Raw genomic sequence first — 24,323 nt, forward strand, 5'->3', positions numbered from 1 at the left:
TGTTAGCTTCTGATTCATTTCTTTTTTCTCTATACAAACACAGAGTGAAAAAGTAAACCAATGAACAGGGGGTGTTCAGGAGCATATTTATTTGCATATTCCGTCATTTTTCTGTGTGTATATGTTTGTGTATCATATAGATGAGATGGATGGATGTAAGTCAGAGTAGTTCCACTGAATTCAGCATACCAATAAGAGGGAGAATGCTGGAAGCAGCTTCTGAGATTTCCTGAGCATTGCTACATTTTTAACGCTGAGATAAATTTTTCTTGACTATAGATATGCATGTGCGAAGCATTGCAAGCAGAGCCATGGACACAGAGATTAATTTTCAAAATGTACTATAACAAGTTCTATCCTTTGTTTGAAAAAGTTTGTGGCTAGAGCAGAGCATGGTGGCAGGCAGGCAAAAAGCAGATGGCAGGAGAAAGCAAGCGAGACCTTTCTGGAAAGGAGGTCTCAGCCTCTGGCACTGCGCATCGCCTTCTCTCTGCTCATCTCCAGTTTCTCTGTTTTCCATCCATACAAACCCTAAAGGGTCAATAACTTGAGTTTTGCTAAACCCCAGGTTACCCTTGTATTTAGGGCAGGAGATGGAATTTGGAAATCCTCAGAACTTTTTCTCCTCTTGTTTTGCCCACTGATGCTTGGAGTCATTTTGGGATCATCACATTGATATGCCTATAGCATTGTGTTGGATTTTACCTTACATTCATATATTTTATATATGTACATATATATTTTATATTATGTACTATGGACTTTTAATAAGAGAATGATTGAACTAATGAGCATCTACTGCTTTATTTATTTAATTTGGGTTTAAGCAGAAATAAACCATATGAAGATACTCTTGATTTGTGTGTGTGTACCTTGTTCCTTGTCAGAAGTTGCCAGAATAAATGTGAGGACAAGTGATAATGAAGCAGTTAAAGAAAATGGTAAAAGACTTCAGGTCCTGAGGTATTTGTTAGGATGGATGATAGTGGTTATTCCAGGTGCGTTAACAAGTCTGATACCTTCCGAGAATGAAGCGTCTTTATCTGTGAATCCCAAATGTCTGTAATAACCTTAGAATTCAATTTCCCCAACTCTGCGATAGATCCCATGCATGTTTTTCTATTCTTGTTATAATTCCTTGTCTTTAGTCAGTGTGAGTCACACGGAAGTGCCATATGTCTGCGAAAGTCAAATGCCTCCAACCAGGAGTTCTTCTCTGTGTTGTGGTTGATTTATATTCATAAAAAACATCCATGAAATGATTCAGAAATTGTAATTACCTGGTAATGTCAGAAATTGATTAATTAAATGCTCCAGTGTTTACTCTGCTTCTTTATGGCTGCTAACATTTCTGGGCATTTTCTTACAACATCAGTGTCTTTGCTGGGTGAAGTTTATTAATGTAAATTGGATTTGACATAAACAAGACTACAGCTAATTATTTCATGTAAATATACAGACTGTGTAGCAGCAAACTCATAAAATCTGCACATCTTCTTGCACTCTTTTTAATTCTGAATGTCTGTTTTAGCTATATAGCAAATTTCTATTGCCCTAAATAACACTGACAACTTTTCATTTGTGGAATTGCTGGGATATAAACATTTCTGTCACTCTGACACCTCCTTAACTTACACATAGTCATCAATAACTTCGAACAACCAGGAACTGTCACATGTACCACTATGCTAAGCTTCACTTCATATGTTTGGTTTGTATTTCACTATATAGAGGTTTTATACTGACTGAGGACAAGAACTTTCCATATGCTGAGGTAACTGGAAGAGCAGCCTCAAATCTGCCCAGGAGATGTGGTCAGGTCACTGTGGTGCAACCTGCTTGTCCATATCCGTTCCTCTTCCTGGCAAAAAAGGCAGGTTTTTCCCATTTCCTGCTGAAATCCTTGGCTGCTGCAATGGCCTTGTTGATTTTTTTGGTAGTTTAGAAGCTCCGAGAGTTCTTGGTGCTTTCCTTCCTCTGGGATTAGCACGAGTGAGCGCAGCCCATCATCTACATCTGCTGCAGTTTCTGCTGCACTCAGGATCAGGCCCTAACCAGCCTGCTTGAACTTCATTCACAGTGAGCTACACTCAGGATGGATTGGTGTCCATGGACTCTCAGCCTTTATACAGACTGGTTACCAAGAGGATCTCCTGATTTGACCCCAAACACAAATCAAGGGCATTCACCTGTTGATGCTGTAGGACACACTTCTTCCTGCAGTAACAGTGTGTGCCTCTGATGTATTGTGCAATGAAGATGTTAACCGGTGTTAAGAGTTCCGTGACTTACTTAGAGGGTGTCTAATAAATTCAGACTTTTCTGGTATGATAGCATCCTTTTCTATTTCAAGATAGTTCTAGTAAATTCCAGGTAATACTTTGTATTTGCTTTTACTGATTTATTCTTCCTTCAGGGAAAGAAAATCAGCTAAATATAGCAAGGATTTGCCTGTTGGACAAAATGTCTTATACAGCCAAACAGAATAATTTGCTCTGTATTTAGTAGAAATGACAAAACTTCCATAGCCTGTTATTTGCACAGAGACTTTTAGGCCCAAGGAATGCTAAATTTTTGGAGTAAAAAGTATTTGTACAAAAAAATCTCTCAAGTTCTAGACATGTTCACTGTACTTACTTCTGCTGTCCTTTCTGGTTTCAGTTATGTCTTCCTCTTGTATGTCTTCCATCTTCTTGGTTTCTGACTTTACGCCCCACTATCTTACTTTATATCCTATCTTATTTTGAAAAATATTCCTGTCTGTCAAATAAACACATATTTTTTTAATGGATCCCAGTTTGAAATTGTCTGTCCAAGTGCATCTTTTCTGTAAATTTTTCATCTATCTGTTTGATCTTAGGAATTTATCCTAACACTCACCTACTTTATCTTGGGCTCTGTTTCATTGCCCTGAAAGAGGACAGCTGTCATACTGTTCTATAAATTGACATTTGTCCTTTAACCCATCTGTTGCTTAAACCATTAACTGCTTTGAAAGTTAGGGACTGGAGCATTAAACTGACATGAGATCCAGTACAGCGGTTTTACCACTGCCAGAGATTTTCTAGGGCTATGGAAAACATGGGCATCTGCTGGAGCTTCTCCATTATTTTTACCTTGATCCTAATGGCTTGGGTTACAGATATGCTCCTGACATTGCAAGGATTGCTGTGGCCTCTGCTTAGTCATCTGGTTTTGGTGAGGAATCAGGACACTGAGAAATCACATACCTTTGAACTGAAACTGTGTGTTCCTGCTAGAGGACAGCAGGCAGTCCTTGGAAGGAAAGTTTTACAAGGGAGACACAATATTGTATTACTATGAATTTTTCAGCGTCCTATGAGATTACAGCACTCACTTGTATCAAAAAAGGCAGAATTCAACAGATTCAGTCCAGCTGAAAACTGCTCTGCTATTCTTCTGCCTGAATCTGTCATCAGACTTCCCTTTGGAAAGCTGAAACGTAGATGTTTGTCTTAGTTTCACTCCTTAGCATCGTGGGGTAGCAGCTGGGAAACTCTGGGATTCTTTCCTTCATTCCCAGTACTGAGATACTTCATTGATTTACTGCAAATCTACTTTAATGTAATTAACCTCAATTAAGTAAACTTTTTAGCTCTTCCTCTTCCAGAATTTAAGACCAGAATCATTGCTATCCTCCTACCTGCGATGATTTGGTTATGTCAGGGCCCATGTAGGTTGTGTAACTCACATGTAAAACCACTGTAACCCTTAAAGGGTGAGCAATCCAAACCAGCCAAGCATCTGGAAATCTGAATGGTGATGGTGGTTCTTGCCAAATCTGTTCTTCTCCTTCCAGCTATTGTCTGCTAAGCCAGGGAAGAGCCCTCGCAGAATACTGGTCCGTACATCTCTGCTGCACATGCCTGCCAGAGCTGTAGATATGCTTGTAGAAAATGTCTTACTGGAAAATGGAAGGTTTTATAAGCTGGTGGAAGATAACGTAAAACTACAGCATTCTCTGTGGGCAGAACATGAACATCAGGTGTCATTGAGTAGCAGAGTACCCACATCGTTATCCCAGAGCTTGTATTTCTTTGGGGACAAACTGGCAAAAATTCAAATGCGGCGGGTCTCCGTATGCCAGCTGCAAATCTGGATAGTGTTCCTCTGCGAATTATCTCTGCATCCCTGTATTCAGAGTGCACAGGGTGCAGAATCTGTCCGTTAGCTAACGAGCTCGTGCTATTTCAGGCTTTATTAAACTCTGCTGTCGGCTGTGGATAGTGCCATTGAACAGGGTGCAAAGCGGAAGCCAAGCAGCAGCAGGAGGAAAACCCAGCTGACTTTTTACAGAAACAACTGGCTTCAGATGAGTTGGTAAATCAGTTTTAATCACTGCAGCTGAGATGTAATATGAACTGTTCAGTGAGGCTTAAGTGATTTTGAACAATTAAGAAATTTGCTCAACATATTTATTGAAATAATCATTCCTGTTTTTACCATAATGGTGTAATTCCACAGTATGTGCATGAGGGCTCTTGCCAGACTTCTGCTCCATTGCAGAAGCTCTAAATGTACACTTTCATGCCAGTTGTTAATAAAACTAACATTTAAAATAACATGTTGAAATCAGGTAGGAAAAGAATAAATCAGCAATAATGGCAGTTTTAAAAGATCTTCTTTTCTTAAGCTGCACAGTTTAGCTTTTATTGCTATTTAGCATCAAAGGTAAGCAGTCTAGTCAGGTGTGGTATTGAAAGGAGTAACAAAAATATCTAATCCAAAGAGGTTTTATCTTTTTTTATACCTGAATTATTTTTAGTGTGCAGCTGAGCAATGTTGTATAACAGACAGCTCACTCAAATCCTCAGTTATAATGCTTTCAGACATGTGAAAAGCATAGTCCAGACAAGACTACATATATATATATATGTGTCCTCTTAGGCTGCTGGAAAAAAGCCTATTTTCTATCACAGGTTTATGCAGCAGGATGATAACAAAAATAAATATTTTACAAAAAGTTATAATATTCACTGAAGGCACTCTCCCTAGATCTAAAGCTTTACCCCAGGGCACCCTTCCAAGGTCCTTCAAAGATGACTTCTGTCTCCGTACTCAGTGTAACAGCTTAGATGGCCCCCATCATTGCTTTGCTAACATCATTTCCTAATTGCAACAGTCTGCTGTTTGGCTGCAGACAGCTTTGTTGTTGTTTGCTTCCTAATAACCTTTCCCTGTGAAAATCCGACTTTCTGCATTGTAACAGATGACCGTGGGCTCTCTATATAGTTCCCTGTCTCCAGGGCTGGGTGGCTCCAGAGACTCGCAGGAACGTCTCAGTGCATTTATCAGGTTATTCATTTGGTGTTTTTCTCTACTCCCCAGCTACAAACATCCTCCTCTGTGAAGCTCAAGAGCCTGAATCCATGCTGATGCTTTCCTGTCTGGTTTCAAATACAAATATTAGCGGAGGCGAGGGGTAGTGTGGCAGAGGACTGTGTTAGGGCCCTCTGCTCAGTGTCCATCCCAACGTGAACCAGGAGCAGTTAGATGTGCTGGGGGAGAATGGGACACTTGGGGCTCTGCAGGGCTGAAAATGACTTGCACCTCCCAGCCCTGCTTCAAAGCTGGTCTGCAGGAAGGTGAGTGCTGGCCTAGTCTCTATCCCAGTTTCCCTGTGCACCCAGGTCCTACGCTGGGAGCTTGTTCAGGACAGGGGAAGCAGCGGCAGGCAGGGCAGCTGCCGTGTCCCCGCATGCCCAGTTGAGGTGTGTGGGTTTAGGAGAGCTGAGGTGTCACTGCTGCGGGACGGCCCAGTCCCACCACAGCGCTGCCCAGTGCCTAGTGCCCGCTGCCCAGTAAAAGCACCAAAGCACATGCTTAACTTTTAGCACATGAGTAGCCCTATTGAATTAAGTACGTAATCAAGTGATTTGCTGGATCAACGACTGTATCCTTAATCCTTTTCACATATTGCTAAGCTCATTAAACTCTCTTTCATACCAAGCTGTGCAAGTTCCTTAAGAGAGGCAGAGACTACGTGCTATTTCGTTAGCTTAAATTTATCACCTCCAGCTTCCAGCGAGGGACTCCTGTGTTATAAGCCTAAGGTTGCCCTAAGGGTTTGCTCTGTAACAACGGATGGGAAAATGTTCTGCGTGCTGTGTAATTTTTGATACCCTGCCCAGCACAACAACATGGATACGCCAGAACAAATACCCACATAACCAACCAAAATACCGAGCAGTGGATCCCGGGCCTCAGTGGAGGCACTTCATTTCCTTTCTCTTCCCCTTTTTTCCTGACAGCCGTCCAGCTAACAAAGAAGAGAAGAAGAAAAAAGAAAAAACAACTAGCAAAACAATTAAGCATTGAAAAGCTAGATATTTAGTTCTGTCAAAAAACATACTTAGGTATATTTGTATGTTTGTGCTTCAACTCAAAAACAGCGACAATTTTGGTAAAGCAATTCCCTAATGCTCTTTAAATTAGATGAGCTGGTATGTGACATTTCCATACCAACTCCTCCTGGATGCCAGAATCTACACAGCTGTTAGAAAGATTTTCTACTGCATTTAAACATATTACAGAAGGTTTTTCCCTTAAAACAGTGCAGTTATATGCCATCACAGGAGGATAGATGGAGTGAAATCCTCCTGGCTAGAAGCTAACTAATTGAGAAGAAAGGGGATAGGTTTCACCCATTATTCTTAAAAGGATTTTTAAAAATCACTTTTTTTATAAATCATGGACTCCTTGGTAATCCTGCAGGTTGAGAGGAATCACTGGAGCTCCAAGTAGGGCTCAAAGCAGGGCCAGTGAAGCTCAGGCTGCCGAGATCTGGTCCAGAATTGCTATGTAATATCATCAGATTTATAAAAATACACTAATTTGGAATGTCCAACTTCAGATTCAAAATGCTTCATAATTTCGAAAATGTTGACTTGGCCTTACACAGCCTTAGCCCCTCTTGCTTTGCAGGTGCTCAGTGTTCAGCCTTTCTACACTTCAGTCTTCTGGTAGGGGAGAGAGAACAGGCAGAATTGTGAGCCGCTTCTGAAACCCTGTGGCCACTACTTTCACAGCCTTTCTCTCCTATTTGATTAATTTGTCTTATTAGTATCTAGTATAAGTACCAGTTGTGTCTACCTAAATGATTCTTATTGTTACTCAGTTATTGGATCTTGTCTCTGTTTTCATAAGGAAAAGGTATTTTTCTTATGTATGTGTGGGTCACTTGGATCCTCCTTCCAGTAATGCAAACCCCTGAAGTCATGTGTTCGCATCAGAAAATGAAGCTCTCTGTAATTTTTCAGACTCGACAGTTAGCTGTGCTACTCAAAGCCTACGTGGTGCAAGCATTTGTAAGACAGAGCTCCAAGGAAGCTACAAAATATTTGTATTACTCCTCTCAATGTGATCTACTGGATACTGAGAAATGTCGGTACTTTACTGAATTGTATATATAGTTTTTGTGAACATAAAATCATAGAATCATTTAGGTTGGAAAAGACCTTTAAGATCATCGAGTCCAACTGTAAACAAGTGTGATTACTGTGGGGTTTTCTCACATTTTATGCTTTCACTGAATGTGCCGAGTTATTCTAAATCACGAAGTTGCTCTAAATCTCAAATGACTGTTTACTGTTTGCTTCGTGTTGACAAAATTATAATACCGGGTTCTGATCCAGGGTTTGCAGAATTTGGCTTATTGGGATAGCTGATAACAGAAAAGAGCAGAAACCTGGGCTTGGGAACAGAGACCTTGTCTGAAGCAGATGGCTTGCTTTGGACACGGCTGGCACATGAATGTGCCATACCAGCACAGAGGAAAGGAGGTACTTCTAATCATGATATTTCTATCAAATCATGGTTAATTTTTTTACATGACTTTTGCACACTGACAGATGACATACTTCTGAGTTGCAGGTCTTCAAAGAGAAATAGAATAATATTTCTGATTTGCCACAGGAAAAACTTAACATTAAAGCAGCAGTCATACGGGATAATCACATTGCTTTCTTTTTCCCCATTGTCTTTATTTCTAGACAATATTTTTGAGAAAATTGCTTCAGTATGAGTTTTTTATATTATCATGGTAGAATTATGCAGAATAAAACTGCTGATCCTATCCTTGCCTGTAGGCCAAAGTGCACTGATGAATAAATCAGGAATATTGTTTAATATTACATTAAAAAGATGTAAAGGTGTTAATACTAATTTGTACCAGTTTCATCGTAGTAAAAAATATTAAGAAAAAAAGGCAGCTTGTTTTAAAGAACTCGGTACTGCAACTAATCATCATTATACATTTGTACAGTATATTTTTTTCTGAACTGTAATATACATGTACTACAGAATGACTTCACTTGGATTAGAAGAAGCTTGCTGCTTAATTGGCGTGGTGTACTCCAAGAAAAATTCAATTCAGTCAAGTAACAGGGAGAGTTAGAGCCGATGCTGACACCAGTGTCTAACCTAAACAACACTGATATAAAAGCTATACTAATGCCAGTGAAGTTCATGGTGTTTCTCAGGATTTGCATTATTTGATGTTTTCTGAAAGTAACATCTACAAGATACATCTATCTACAGCAGTTAGATTAAAATTTAAGCTTGGGGCAACCACAGAGTTTAATGGAAAGTTTCACAATACCCAATGGTTTTTAAGCAAGGCAGTTTGAACAGGATGTGGCTGAGATGCATTTGCACAGGCTCCTCGGGAGCAGCGTCTTACTCTTTCTTCCAGTCTGTGCCAGGAACCATTTCTTTGTGTCACAGTAGCCTTTGAGGAACCACTCTCTCTCTCTCTCAATGAGAACAAGAAAATAATTACTGTGGGCAGAAACACCGAATTACTTAGAACAACTCCAGTCCTGAAAAATAAAAATGTACATTTATATATAAATCATGATCATTAAAATCAGCTAACATTTATCTTCACCTTGAGAAGACATGGTGATATACTGTCCCTGAGGTAGCTATCTCATATTCCTGGTCATGAAGATAAATGGCTCAGAAGAACCAACTATTTTGCAACAAAAATCCATATTTGTACACAAAATAAATAATAATAGTAAAGAAACAACTCATAATACAAAGAAAAACCCCACAGAATGGTTTTGTGATGGGTCCAAAGCTAAAACAGTGGAGCTATAAAAATGGAGCTTTTGTCTTCAGAAAGTGAAGATGGATTCTTTTCCATATAGTACTCCTATACTTGTTATTTCCTGAAGTATGAGGTTTGAAACATATTTTTGCTTTGGTGAGATATTTCAAGAGAGTTATATTATTACTGATAGGCTTTCAGAATAATAGTAATGTGGCTGTGTTGGTACTGCTGTCATACAAATATATCATATTATATCACGTTATTCTGTGGGTTCATTCTGAAATATTTTATATAAATAACACCGAAGTTGCCTTCCTCCTGGAAATGAAGTGGTATATTTCTATTACTAACGTATTTCTCTGCTGAGAATAAACATCATCTCTTTGCATTGAGTTTAAAGAATAGGCTTCAATAAGAAAAAATCCAAATTGTTCATCTGATCATGATTATTTATCAGAAATTCTGTCTAGACACAAATACAGTAGCTTTCATATAGCTGATATTGCAAGTTATAGCATCTGCAAAGATTGAACTGGAAAATGATATAGGAGCCGAGTTATAGTTTCATTTTCAAATAGGGTGCCTGCTATAATATTTTTCATACCATCCATGAAATAAATATTTGAGTCGAATATTCAGTTCACTTTGATTTATACCTAAAGTAAACAAAATGTGCACCAAAACAGTGACTGCACTGTTGGGAAGTTATTTTTCAGTCTGGATCCAGAGAAGATAATTCTGTGCTCAGAATATGGATATGTATTTTTATGTACTCTAATTTATTTGTGCTGCTTGCATAACGTCACCGCCTTTTGTCTTCCCTTCAAATAATCTCTGAAAAGTGTACTGGGCTACTGCCTTGTTCACTTGGTATGTTTCCAAATTTGGCTTTGATCTAGATTGTTACATCATTGTGATTTCTGCATACATGGGATAACCTTGGGTGCAAAATGAAAGTGGACTCCACAAACTGACTCTGACTGCCTTTTACTCGTAATTTTACATATGCTTTGAACACTGAGAAACTAACCTTCTAATCATTTTTCATTTAGGAATATATGGACTCAAACAAATACATAGAGCATTTAGTGACTCAGCTGGAAGAACAACGCTGGAATTTATGGAGGCAAGTACTATGCACACACATACTTGTTTATGTTGCTATTTTGGAAAAAATACCGCACTCCATAGTTTTCATTCTTGAGTTCAAATAAATGATTGGGTATTCAGTTTCTCCACTTTTTAATTCTTTGCGGACTAGCAAATCCTACCTAAGTGAAATAAGTAGGGCATCACACGCGAGTTGAATCTTGCCATTGCTAATCAGGGCAGTTACACACATGCACAGGTTTCCTCATGTTCAGTTTTCTAAGCACTGAATGCTAACTCTACTTCAGATTCTTTTAATGGGACTGAATTTAAGAAATGATCTTACATTCTTGCATGGAAGTGTTTTCACTGAATGGCACACAAACTATAGCCAAACAAACAGCATAGCAGCATGAGAAATTGAGAGTTTTGAAATGAAAATAAACACATTTGTAAAATTTTGCAGTGCTGTTGATAGTCCAGATTTTCTATTTCTTTCTATTTCCCTGTTCATGTTGCTCAGTGCAGGCTTCCCAGACTTAACCCTGGTTTAAGCAAAGCAGTGATTTCCACGCTACTGTGCAGGTAGTGGGCATTTCTACTCTGCTGTGCAGCAAATGTAGTATCTGCACGAGCACTTCTGAAGATCTCCCCAAACTCTGCATCCCTCTGGTAAGATGGCTGCAGGACCTTGCAAACTTCCATGGATTCGTCTGGTCTAGTAAATGTCATCTGCACATGCGTGGAGGTTGTCAGCTCTCGCAAAAAGGTGCTCACCTCATTCCAGACATAGTTTCCTCTCTACAACAGCAATTTTATTACATATCATACTTCAGTGGTTTTGCTGCTGTTACTGTTGATGCCTTCATTAGGTAGGATGAGAGGTTCTGCATTGTTTGTATCTTTCCAAAATTTATCAAACATCATTCATAACCATGATATGATGGCAAAAATATTATAGATTCTTTATTCTATTTCAGCAGTACTGTTCTCTAGCTGTTGTTTCAGGGCTGTTCTGATACAAAATGGTAAAGATCATCAAGAAATTACCAATTCTTCAGAAGACTCGGAAGTCTCACACCCTTAATGAGTTAATTATCTCTTGATCATCTTTAAATTAATTCTTCCAGACTTTTCATTTGTATAGAATTGTTATTATCACAGCTGGTTTTAAAAGAGCTGCATGACAGCACTTTGCAGTATTTGCTGGTACTTTGTATATTTGAAGTATTCAGTATCTATTTATTAACTACTCGCTATTTCATATTTTTATAGTTACCAGCTAAATTCCTATCTGGGATAACATTTAATACAGAGGAAATGGAATAATACCAGAGATGAAACTCATTCAAAATTCACAGCTATATATTTTTTTAAATGCAGTATTTAACTTTTTTTTGTCTGAAGGCATATGAGCAGTGACAATCTTTATTAATACATAGTCAAATATAAAGTAATCTACAGGGAATAATTTAATCTTCATAGATTGAAACCTATTTCACCTTAGTTCTGATCAAGGAGGAAATAACAATCTGTATGATTTTTCAGTTGAATGCCTCTCATGTACCAAAAAATGTAGCTTTGCACATGGCAGTACTAGTTGGTATTCATCTCACAAACTTCTTGACCTATAGGATATAAAGTACTATTACAGCATTTACAGCATACAGCATTTATGATATGGACATAGTCTTATTTATAGGCAAAACTCAGAAAGTTTGTGTTTAATTCCTGCTTTCTTTTAAAAGTAGTCAAAATAATTGGCAAAAAAATTGAAGTTTACATTTAAGATTACAGAATTCAGGAGATTATTTTTGTAAGCATGAAGGTGATAACATTATATGTGGATGACACTACTGTGGTTAAATATAAATGAATAATAAAAAATTAAAAGATGAAAAAGTCTTTGAAAAGTAGCAGGGATAGTGACTTTATTATGAACAGCCATTCAGATGTGTTCTGAAAATTCAGTGGTTTTGGAAAACTGAAGACATTAATTTATTTTTAATATTAATTTATTTTTAATATTATTTTTATGGGGTATTGGCATAAAAAGTTAAGACTTAGAATGAGCCCTACAAGCTAAACCCTTCTGGTTTTGCCAGTCTTCTTTGACACTTTATTTCTCTCTTTTAAATCTCTTAAGATGTTTCATGATGAGGATTATGCTAATAGCTCACACTACACAGGGGCAGTACTAGGCTGTCTGTAGCCAGACAGATGTCCTAATAAATCAGCATAGCCCTCTTCTCAGACTTCATTATGCTCTTGATTTGTGACTACCATGATTTTAACCCAGTGGGTCACTGGGCCCTGAACCTGACATTGACCGATAACCCCTACTTTACTCTAGGCGAGCTAATAAAAAAGACAGACACAAATTCTGACCATTTAGCTCTTTCAGCGTTACTTACAGCCAGGACAGATTTATAGTGCCTGGGCTAAGACAGAGGAGACTAAAGCCGATGTCATGGTGCGCATATCAATTTTACATTTCCTTTACATTTCCACATGTACAATGGGAACCTAAAAGACATGTGGGGGCAAAAATTTCTTTTCATTTTAGAGGACAACTGTTTATACACAGCATTAGCATCTGCTGTGGAACATTTATTGCTGTAATTGCTGTCCCAGGAGAACTGACTATGGTTAGGTCATGTTTTATAGCTTTCTACTAAAATAGACCTCTAGCCCAGTCTCAGATGTTTTGTTCTTTAAAACCTTTACAACAAGTGAAGGTACCTCACTAGTAGGTGGAGATGCAGAATTTTTTAACATAGTTTTTCTTATATGAACATTTTACAATAATTATTTTCACATGAAGAATGATGAAAATGATAGCATATTTGACTTGTCAGTGGCTCCCCCATTTCTCAAGTTTGAACAAAATAAATTTATTCAACGTGAGACAAATTTGACCCCTGTTGATGTAAATCACCAACATTTATCACTGGAGATTATGCACAATAGTGATCTCAGCGTATCAGCTAGAACCAGAACACTGGATTATTTTAGACTTCTCTGCCCTATCCTGTCTGGAAATAACTTTAATTAGGACAGAATTGGGTCAGGGGTGGAGGATCCCCATGCAGTGTTATTTTCTCACATAGCCATTTAATGCTCTATCCAGTTCAGCTAATGTGTATTACTATGTATAATTCTTATGGCGGAATCACATGGACAATCAACATGGGAAGCAGAAATTTGCTCCTGCCATCTTTGCTAATTGACCTTGACAGTAGATCATAATTTTTAAGTCTTGACACATAGATCAGTGACAGCAATTAACAGGAGAAAGAAACAATATTTCAGTATAGGATGCTTGCCTAAATATGCAAGGATCAGACCCTGTTCTTAAGACCTTTCAAGGGCATTTTATTATTAGTGCTACTGGAACCAGCACCAAACCTTTAGTATGACTTGGTGAAAGCGGGAGGATATGCTGCATTTCAGACATGACCATCTCACAACAACTGAATGAAAGATCAACCTTATTACCTTATTACAACAGTAATGAAAAACACAGAGGGGGAGGACCACAAATGTGAATGAGGACTGTGTGGCATTTCTCCAACGCTGTATTTTAAAAACAGAGTTTGTTAAATAGATTTACTATACTTTCATCACCAGCATTAGCATGCTTCTATGCTCCTGGGTTTAACGCCTGTATACTAAAGAGGTGCCAAGTATTAAACAGGTTGCTTTTGCTGTAATCATGAACTTCCATTGGGAGACCATAATTGCTAACAAGCAAAATAGCTCTGCAAGAATTCTTAATGGTAAGCACAGATTAAAATAACAACTGCGATTAGCTTTAAACTGCTTGACTAGAAAAGGACTAATCTTAGGGGAATAAGTTGCACGGCAAACAAATTAAAAACCCTATGTATGATATCACAGTAATGAAGTCTATGAAAAAACTCAAATGCTACACCAGCTAAATAGGGTCATGCTCTGCACAAGTATCTTTTTCTTCTCAGGGGCTTTGACTGAGGGGAGTTAAGGTCAAAGCAGCCAGGTCTTGGGCCTGAAACCCCCTTTTAACCCTTTCTGTAAGTTTCTGATAACAAAAGTTGTCTCTGGTCTATAATGCTAACATGAGTTATAGACTGTATTTGGAATGTATTTGAAATTTGGAATCTTCCAGAATTATTGTTGTAGCATATGAGCAGCAGGCAGATATTGTGTTGGTGTGCTTTGGTTTGTTCTGGTTTGGTTTGGTTTGGTGTGGTTTGGTTTGGTTTGGTTTGGTTTGGTTTGGTTTGGTTTGGTTTGGTTTGGTTTGGTTTGTAAGAGTATGAAGCTTCCTTCTTCTTTGCTTCTTGATCCATGTGTCTTGTTACACCATCTTGGCAATGGATAAAGCCAGGAAAAAGGGTGTTTTGTGCTGTTAGTCACTAACACCTGCCTCTCATCTCTTTCTGTGTTTTGCTTTGCTGGGGTTTTTTGGGGGTGGTGGGGTTTTTTTTGGTTTTTTGCTACATCTCTACAACACTGCAGGATATAGCAGTGGATATCTATGATAAAATTGTAAAATCCATGAAAACACTGATGTATTCCTTTCAGTTTCCTTACTGTTTGGAGGTGAGGCTGGCCAGGGCAAAGCAGAACTGAGTCTGGCAATTAGGAGTCGCTCAGTCACCACAGGTACTTAGATGTTTCCCACTAACATTGTAACATCATATATGTCTCTCTAAAGCTGAAGCTTCTGGTTTGTGGCTTTGTGTGTGAAAAAATTCACACAAAAATTTAGATAAAAACCATATAAGGCTACCAAGTTGTATAACAGAGTTCACAATACTGCTTCAGATATGCATTTCTACCAAGAATTAATATTTGAATATGTGCATTAGGATACCAATTAAAAATATATCTGATTTTTGTCCAAATGCGCTTTTCTTTATTTGAGTGTAAATTTGGATGGTTCAGTGAGCAGTGCAGATGTAGTTACAGGCCACAAAAAGCACTGCCATTGTATTATCTGTGAATGAAAACCGCTCACTTCCTTTGACTCCCCAGTACAATGACTCTCACACCACAGTTAAGATACTTTTTCATGACTGAACTGGGTGAGAGTAATGTGAATAATGAGTATATAGAAAAGCAAGTGTTTTACTGTTTGCCTTATAAATCATATTTTCAATAGGATCACAGAAAAATAAGAGAGAATAGGTTAAAGATTACAAATGAACCTTATGGACTACATAAGTCCACTATAAATACTAAACTTGTAACCAAGAGAAAAGACTGGATAGCTGCTCGAACGCTTGTTGCAGTTGAAGCAATAGCAGTGCATATTTAAGTGAGTATAATTTACCTCAGTGTTCAAATCAAGATTGATCACTACCTTACAGAAGTTTACACCTGTTCAATTTTTATCAGTTCCACTAATTAATCATATAAAATAATTGTCCTCAACTGATTAAAGTTGATAGTCATTTTATGTGCAACTCTTTACCTGATCAATAAGTAAATCTCCTTCAACAGTGAGTCATTTTAACTCTGATAGGGCATATTTTTGTGGAGTATTTACCAAACTGACTTAAAATTAAGCTCAACTTGATGTGCTATGGTATATAAGAAATAGGACCTGGATTGATTTTGGCATTATACATTCATAACAAGTATTAATTTTAAAGAATATGACTCAGCCTATTTCCTTTAATCAGAGAGAACTCCCATTAACACTGCCCATCGGTGCTGCATGAGTCAGGAGTGAAGTGTCAAGCCTCAGTTATTGAAGTCATTACATAAAGGATTTGGAACCATCTGAATAGAAAATAATTTTGACACAAGCAAATATCTCTGTATCTATGCTAAACTACTCAGATTTTAAAACTGCAGGCAAAAGAGGGAAAAGTGTTCTTTAAAAAGTAACTTCATATGGTCATGTTTATAAAATTAAATAAATTAACCAATGTTAAATTTAAAAATGTTAATAACATTCTGTAATTAATTAGGGATTGGGGTATTTTTGCACAGATGTATGCTTGTCATAATAGTGAGAGTGCCAGAGCCATGAATTGATTTGTTTCTCCTAAATGAAAAAATAGAAGGCCTTGAGCAAAATATATTCTTTAGATATATTTGGTAGAATAAGGATCACAAATGTTCCCTACCAAGTTGAAAGGAAAAAAACTCCAGCAGGGAAGTATGTGGAAGGTCTATTTGACATATGGATGTTTGTTAAAAGCTAAATGCATGAACAGCTCAGAGTAAATTAGATCCTCATTTGTATGCTGGGAAATGAAATGTATAATCTTGGCATGGTTCTCCGTTTGTTTTCGATTTTTTTATAAGAACTCTTTTGTGTATGCAGATATACATATTACTGTAGTGGCTATTTAGGGTTAGGAAAAAAAAATGCTTTGAGCTGATTTTATCTGAAGCTAAGTGTAAGTGGCAGGTTTTTTGACTGTGTCTCCTGAAGTGCAGACTTTGGTTGAGGTAGCAGGCGCTGGGCACACCGCAGAGGCACTGCGCAACTGCCGCATCGCTGCGTGGAGGAAACACAGAAAGGACCGGCCATGTGGGGAAATGTCAGACCACCTCCTCACCTGAAACGGTACCCCAGTTTCCAGATACAAAACCAAATAACAGATCAACATAACAATCTACAAGAAATTAATATGCAGTTCTGTTGTCAGTGCTCAGAGATTATCTAGTCCTTTTCAAAAAATCAAACATTTCCAAATGGAAACTGTCTGTAGTCTCTTTTAATTATTTGGTGTTGAATTTAGTCTCCCACTAATGTCTAGGCACAGCCACGCTTATTCATGTTGAATCATATTTCACTCCTCAGATAATTCCAATTATTTTACTGGAATTATTCACAGAGCAAAGAATAATTCCTATGAGTAACAGTGACATTGCCCTGAAGTCTTCTCTAACACTGAACAACCGTATCTTTACATGGAGCCTCTGTTTCCTATTTGGCAGAGGAAAACCCATGGATTTACATCAAGGCAACAAATGAGAATTTGGGCTCTTATAAAAACAGGATGTCGAAATGTATTATAGAAATGAGTAGTGCACAGACACAGGCTGTGAGATGAGGTTTTAGATGGGGTGGTGGGTTTAAAGGAGAAATGGAGAATTATGAATTTGTTATTTTTAAAGGAATGGTACGTCACTGATCTGTTTCACTAATAAAGTGTACAAACAGGGCGGTGCTGATGGCAGATGTAGAAGAGGCCAGTGAGAAAATGTATATGAAGTCATGCAAGTCAGGTTAGCACCTTTCCCTGTAAATCAGTTTCACTCATGAAAGAGAAGTTAAATAATCAAGTTTAGCATTTCTATTTCATTCTGTAATGCTCAACCATTTTTATTTTTTCTAAATTACATTAAAGCAAGACTTTAAGACCCCAAGTGAGAACAGGGCCTCATTGTTCCACACAAAGTGAGAAATGGTTTTCATCTCCTCAGCCCCAGGATGAAACAAGAAATAACATAATTCCCTTTTTACAGAGAAAAACAGTTGTGAATATACTAAGTAATGGAGCTTGTACAAGAGATCTGTCTAAACTGGAGTTTTTCTGTGTTCCAGTTCAGTGTATCAATAATAAGGTTGTATTTCTCATGTCACAGCACTGTGCGTTGTCAGCCTGTTCACTCCAAACCGGGGGATGAAGTTCCCCCATATCACTGCTTGAATCTTTCATAGGTTTTATGGCTTAAAGCAAACTTGGTGACAATCTTACCATGCTCCATGACAGGAGAGCATTTTCTTGTGTCTACAGTTCATAGGAAGAGAAGACCTGTCTTTGGAAGTGTCCTTTCCAACTCCTGTCCTTGTCCCATGCCACTCCACAGTATAAAATCTCCTCTGTTGGGGGATGGCAAGGGCAGAGGGAGAGAGGAGCTCTATGCTGTTCTCTTGAGGCAGTTTATTTTAAAGTATATTGGTGTTGCTGTGCTGGTGCAATGGGTTTTAATATAGAGAAAACGATGGATGTAGGTATTTATGTCATCTGGCTGGGCCTATGACAGGACAAATACTGCTTGACTTGAAAGCACGACACCTGTACAGCCAAAATATTGCTGTGACATCACCTCTTCCTGCTATTTCATGTTAAGCATGAGCTGATCTATCACTGTTATCTTCCTGCTCTCTACTGTGACAGCCAGCACCTCTCTCCAGGCTTTGTGTGCACCTGACAGCTAAAGATCCAGATGGACTGGAGTGTATTTGCAGAAGTGGAGCTTAGATCTGTAGCTAGCCTTATCCAGGAGGCTCACCTGATCTGTTTAGCTCTAACGCTGACTGTAGTCAGGCTGGAAGAGCTTGGGGAGGTACTTCACAGCTTTCTTGAAGTTTTGTTTAGTTCTGTAGGATTTGGCTGGCTTCCTGTTTACACATGTTGCAGGAGATCCAGGGTGCGCTTCCTAGCAATTCTGCCTGTTCTATTTATCTTTAAAAATTACATTTTCCATTTCTTTATTTGTTAATAAAAGGGCATAAATATGTCTATAGCAACCCATATTGTGGGATATGGCCCATTCACACTTTTTTTTTTTTAATCAGGAGTAAATTCCAACATACTCTGCTGTAGGGAAAATATAATGCATTTATAGCATAAACCTGTATAAACATTATTGTAATGGGTTCCACTAGGGACAAGGTTTCAAATATAAGGCAGCATTCATCAGATATTAAAGACCTGAGCATATTTTTTTCCTATTTAAATCAGCATAGCTCAGAATCTGCAAACTCTTGCTTATGCAGATATTCCCCTGAGAATTTAAAAAATGAGTAAAAGCTTGCAAAATACAGACCTCTTACTTCTATTACCCCTTGATTACCTAAGCAGAGTCTAGAAAGTGTAACTTAAATAAGCAAAAAATAGAAAACCTAGATTAATCTCTAGCAAATGCTTAGCAGTAAGGAGATACCAGCTTTTGCAGGATATTTAGAGTGCTGTAATTTATGTAGCACCTTTACAGATGGCAGAGGGATAAGCCTGTCTGCTTCCACGCGCTGCCAGAATCAGCACAAGCTTGTACTGCCCAGTACTTGAGGAGGTTTGATGCTAGTCTGATGCTACCTCTCAAATTCTTCCCGGTTCAGTTCCTGATAATGCCATAATAAATCCAATATTGTTTTTCATTCAGCAGATTCTTAGTCCTCTACCAGGCAAGTCAAGAGCCTCTTAAGCCCTTTCGAGAGCAACAAGTACGTATGGCATGGTTCCTGTAAGGCTTCCTGTATTTTTATGATCTTTCACTCTTCCCGGTTGGGGAAGAGAGATCAAATGCAAAGGAAGTACTTATCTTCCTGCAGAGCCCTGGTAGAGATCAGTCCAGAAACACAGATCAAAAGTTGTCTAAGTGCTCACTCGCAATCCTTCTTCTCCTTTTCTCTAATAACACTGTTATAAATGCTTGAAAAAATGGCCAAATGCTGTCCCTCTCCCAGTGACAGTAGCGTCAGGATTTCTTTTCACTTCTGTTCTGCAATGTGGAAATGTGCAAATGGCAGCACTTGACCCTTTCTTCAGCCAATTCAAAAGATACTCAGAATTCCCATGAAGGATCTAAATTCTAAATTTCCACTGACATCAAGAGAAAACTTTTATAGAATCCTTTTTTAGGCTGAACGTAACCATCAGCACCAGGAGCTGATGGTAACAGATGTCAGCACAAGGCAGCAGCCAGACTGTGAGTCTTCCTGTAATCCTGCTTACCAGTCTGTACTGGGAAATACCAGCATGGTTATTGGGGACCAGTTTGTTCTGGAACCTCTCCTTGAGCGACTGATCTGTGATTTTTTTCTGCCAGCACAGGGTGCTCAGTGACTGTCCCCGTCAGCTACTATTGCACAGATTTTTGTGTAATAGCCTGGCCTGGCAGTTTTCCCAGATGTGCAGGCAATTGTCCTGATATTTGAATTGAAATCCCCAAAAGGGCAGCGCTGCCTCAGGTCTCACTGAACAGTGTCCTGTGTCAGGCTGAAAGAGCAACTGTTTCTATAAATGACGTCAGTACATGCGATTTCTACCCTACTCATGTTTAACAGAGTTTTGGAACAGTGCTAGTGTTAAGTGCTAGTAACCTTTTGGTAAAATATCTGAAAATCTAGCATTACATCACCTATGCACAGCTTCAGTCCTATGTAAGTAAATAAATCACTGTTTTTTAAAAGGACAGGAAGTGAGTTAATAACGACATTTCTGGAGGTTTTTTCCCCCACGATTTTTAAGTATGAAGTTTCTCCATGAAGCACAGACCCTCTTGAAAATTACAGTTATTTTGGTGTTATTGATTACTGTGCAAATTGGTCACTTCCCACCTGTCAATGTACCTGTTCTTTCCCAAGTATCTCCCATTTGGAGGAGCTGCAGAACGCAACAGTGAGTAGAGGTAAATCACCTCCACATGCACATTATGCCAGTCGAGAATCAGAAGTCAGTTTAAGAAGCATCTGTCCCTTCAACAGTAGCTTGATGTCTATAAGAAAATGACAGAATTCCTATACTGGTCAGTTACTGCATTTGTTAGTGCCAACTGTTAGGTTTCTATATTTAAAACTATGGCTACCATTAATGTATTGATCATCTTCTTCATTTTAGTGTTTTGGAGTATGAGCATTGCATTTTTAGTATCACTTCAAAGCAATGGTAAGCAAAGTCATGAATTTTGTTTGAAGACTAATGTATTATCTTGTAAATGTCTATGCTAGATAAAACTGCACAAGCCTAGGGACAAGAAATAATGATTTGGAACATGTACTTATTGCTGTGTATGAAACTGAGATACTATTAATTGTAAAGAGACATAGAACAGTATCTCAGCTGTCAGGAACAGTACAGCTTGATGTCCACAAAAAATAGTTTCAAGTTGTAATTATAGCTTTAAATTGTAGATAAGTACTGGTTCTTTTTAATCCTAAATCCCTTCTAGTTACAGAGTAGGAGACCAATTCCATTGCTCTTGATTCCAGTGGATGTAAGCTCAGGCCTGAAAATAATTAAACTGGTAATTTTTTTCATTCCTGTAGTCCTGGTTAATCTAGCATATCCAGTGAAATCATTCAGTGATTTCACTAGGAATTTGGGAAAGAGAATTGTGGAAAGATAGATGTGGTCTTTAAAGAAAAGCTTTCTATGCAATAATTTACAGACCGATAGATTTGTTGACTAGACTAGAACTGTATTTTAAGATTTACACTACCACACCTAGGAAGACATCGTAATTATGCTGGGGATTTTATTGCATCTTGAATACTAGTTGCAGTTCTGGTCCCCCACTTCAGAAAAGGTGCAACAGAAAAGTTCAGAGGAGGGCGGAAAAGGGTAATCAGAAGCACGAGATGGTTTTCATTTATGGAACAACGAGGACTTGAGTCTGAAAAAGCAGTAACTTAAGCAGGGGAATAACAGAGCTAAAAACATGAGTGGCAAGGAGAGGAGCAGATTGTCCACTGCTTCTTTCAGTGCAAGAAACAGGGCACGGGATGAAACTAACAGGTGGCCCATTGAAAGAAACAAATGAAAGCAAGAGATACTTCATGTAAGCAAGGTTCAGAGCATCTGCAACAGGGAATCACAGATTTTAAAAGTGTGCATGGGTTCAGTTGGAGACTGGACAAAGTCATGGAAGAAATCCAGTGAGATGTGCTAAAAACAGAGAGGACAAGATTGGCTCAGGCTGTCCCCAGGCTGCCAGGCGGCTGGAGACTGGAAGTGTTGTATCTTTCGCTGGATAACTGGGTTTTGCTATCGAAGAGAAATGATACTGAACTACACAGACCTTTTGGGCAGATCCAGTGCAGCCACTCATATGTTTACCCAAGTCTCAAAAACCATTTAGCCTTTGCAGTTTCAATCACTAATTATGAAGGAATCTGGATTGGCGATTTAGGTTGTCTCTGCAAGCAAAAGGCATTATAATGTCATTACATTTTATTGGCATATTATTATTTCTATTTAAACAGAAAATTAACATATTTTAAACTCAGTAATTAAAATTAGCTCTTAGGAGAGTTGCTCAAGGTGTTTCCCCGCACAACAAAGCAATTAAACACGTCAGTAGACATTACTTCAGTGCTATGTGACTGCTACAGGATCATGGTTTAAACGATGAAACAATGTTCAAATGGGGAATAAATTTGGAGACCCCAAATTCTACTGGATTTGGAGACTCTGACCTTTTAGCTGCCATTCCGCTTAGTTCCCTTCTCATGCTTCTTTGCAGCTTTCTTTCAGAGTTTTGTAGTATTTAAGAACATCACTAGATCATCTACTGTGATTCGCAGAGTAGTATAGGCTTCACACTTCACCCAGTTACCCTGAATTAAACCCAAGGACTGTGAGTAGCCCAGGACTCTAGATTGGCCCTCAGGAAATTGAACCATTGTGTCTCATCAGGACAGACCAAGGTGCCTGTGTGAGCTGCTATCCCGAAAAGGACATTTTAAGTTTGACAGATTGAAGTACTCTTGGAGGTTCCCCTTCTACACTGGAAAAAGGAATTCCCAACCTGGAAGAAAATCTGCATTAAGAGACCTGGCAACCAGTTTATTTAAGACACCGCAGTCATATATTTGGCTGCAAAGACTGTTCTCCGTACTGCCACAGGGAGAGGTTCCTTCTGTGAAATGCACTGTCTTCAGCTACAGCCAATCTGTTAAGTAAAATCTGAGCATTATTTCTGGTAGTATATTTAATTCCAATTATTTATTCATTCTTGAGAGTGTATCGTTCCTCTGCTCAGAAACCTTCAAATTAAAAATCCAGAAAAACCCCTGCCACCTTCATTTTTGAAGCTTTATTTCTCCAGTACTTCTTGTTGTCTCTGATCCTCAGATACAGCTCTGCCCTTTAATTCTTGTCTCAGCATAATGAATCACTTTGCACCCTGTGATTCCTGGTCTCTTGGACTCCGCTGGGTAATCCAGCATACCCAGCCATCTCTCCTTTGCAGCATCTCAGGTTTTCTCACTTTCTTTCCAAGACCTCTCTCACACTTTCTCTAATTAAACCAGAAAATCCTGCCTGAGCTCTTGCTTGCCCTACACTTGAGTTCTCTTCCATGTATTGTCCCTACAGATAACCGGATCATGCACCGGTGTGATCTATTGTAACCGGGCAAAATTTTTTACTTGCCGTTTTTTGACTACCAGATGACAAAGCTTTCAGTGATTATTCAGAATCGGTTCTCCACGAGGGTTTAGAAGCGTGCCGTGCAGCCTGCCAACCTCCCTTCACCTGAAGCCTCTTCCCGCCGGGCCCCGGGCGCTTCCCCGAGCCGGCCGGGCCCGGGGCCGGCGCCCCCCGCTTGCCGAGGCCGGCCGGGGGGGAGCGGGACGGGCTCCAGCTCGGCGTTTCACCCCGGGGCAGGCAGAGTCAGGGCTCTCCCCGCGCTGCGCAGGCCAGGGGCGGCCTGAGGGGCGGCCACCCCGATGCCGCCGCGCCCGGCCTGACACCCCGTCCCCGGGGCAGCTCCAGCCCGGGGGAGCCCGGCGGCCCCGGCCCCGCCGCCGCAGACAATGGCCGCCCCCGCCCGGCTCTCCACCCCCCCTCCTCCTCCTCCTCCTCCCCGCCGCGGCGAGCCCCTGCTGCCGGCGCAGATTTGCCGGAGCCATTCACTTGCGACCGATTGCGATCGCGGCAGATGGGCTGGATCTGACAGCCCCGCTCCTCCGCGGGGCCGGGGGCGGAGGGGCCCGGCCGCCGCGCTCCCCGCCCCGCCGAAAGTGCCACCCCGGGCGCCCCCCCCCCGCCCGCCCTCCTTCCCCAGGCACATGTTACGCGTCCCGCGGCTGCGGCGGGAGCGGGAGGAGAAGCCGCCGCGGCGGAACAAAGCGGAAGAGGCGAGCGGCGGCGCGGGGCGGCTGGCCCGGGGGGCGGCAGCCGCTCTGCCGAGGCGGGGGGCAGCAGCGGCGGCGGAGGGGGGGGTCTCCCCGGCCCGCCGGAACGCGCTGCCCCCGCCCGCCGCAGCATGCCCCACCGCCCAGCAGGTAAGGAGCCGGCCGCGCCTCCCCTCCCTCACCTGCCCGCCGCGCCTCGGCCGCCTCCTGCCCGCCCCGCCGCCGGCCCGGTCTCCTCCCCTTCCCCGGCTCCCCCTCGCCGGCCCCGGCGGCGCCCACCGCTCCCCCGCCCGGGGGGCGCGGGGCTGCGTGAAGTCGGGCGCGGCCCGTGGAGCGGGGGGGAGGCAC

At 40.3% G+C, this 24,323-nt stretch overlaps 1 protein-coding gene across 5 annotated transcripts in view; it reads left to right on the plus strand.

The window, feature by feature from the left end:
* Positions 1 to 24,323, plus strand: part of NCKAP5 (NCK associated protein 5) — a 431,510-nt gene that overhangs the window by 151,798 nt on the left and 255,389 nt on the right. For all 5 annotated transcript variants that reach the window (XM_074828613.1, XM_074828612.1, XM_074828616.1 and 2 more), the window contains one exon: positions 10,129 to 10,206. In XM_074828613.1, the coding sequence (XP_074684714.1) occupies positions 10,129 to 10,206 (78 nt within the window). The remainder of the gene's footprint in view (positions 1 to 10,128; positions 10,207 to 24,323) is intronic.

The sequence above is a fragment of the Strix aluco genome, chromosome 6 (genome assembly GCF_031877795.1).
Source record: "Strix aluco isolate bStrAlu1 chromosome 6, bStrAlu1.hap1, whole genome shotgun sequence".
In the NCBI taxonomy this organism is placed as follows: domain Eukaryota; kingdom Metazoa; phylum Chordata; class Aves; order Strigiformes; family Strigidae; genus Strix; species Strix aluco.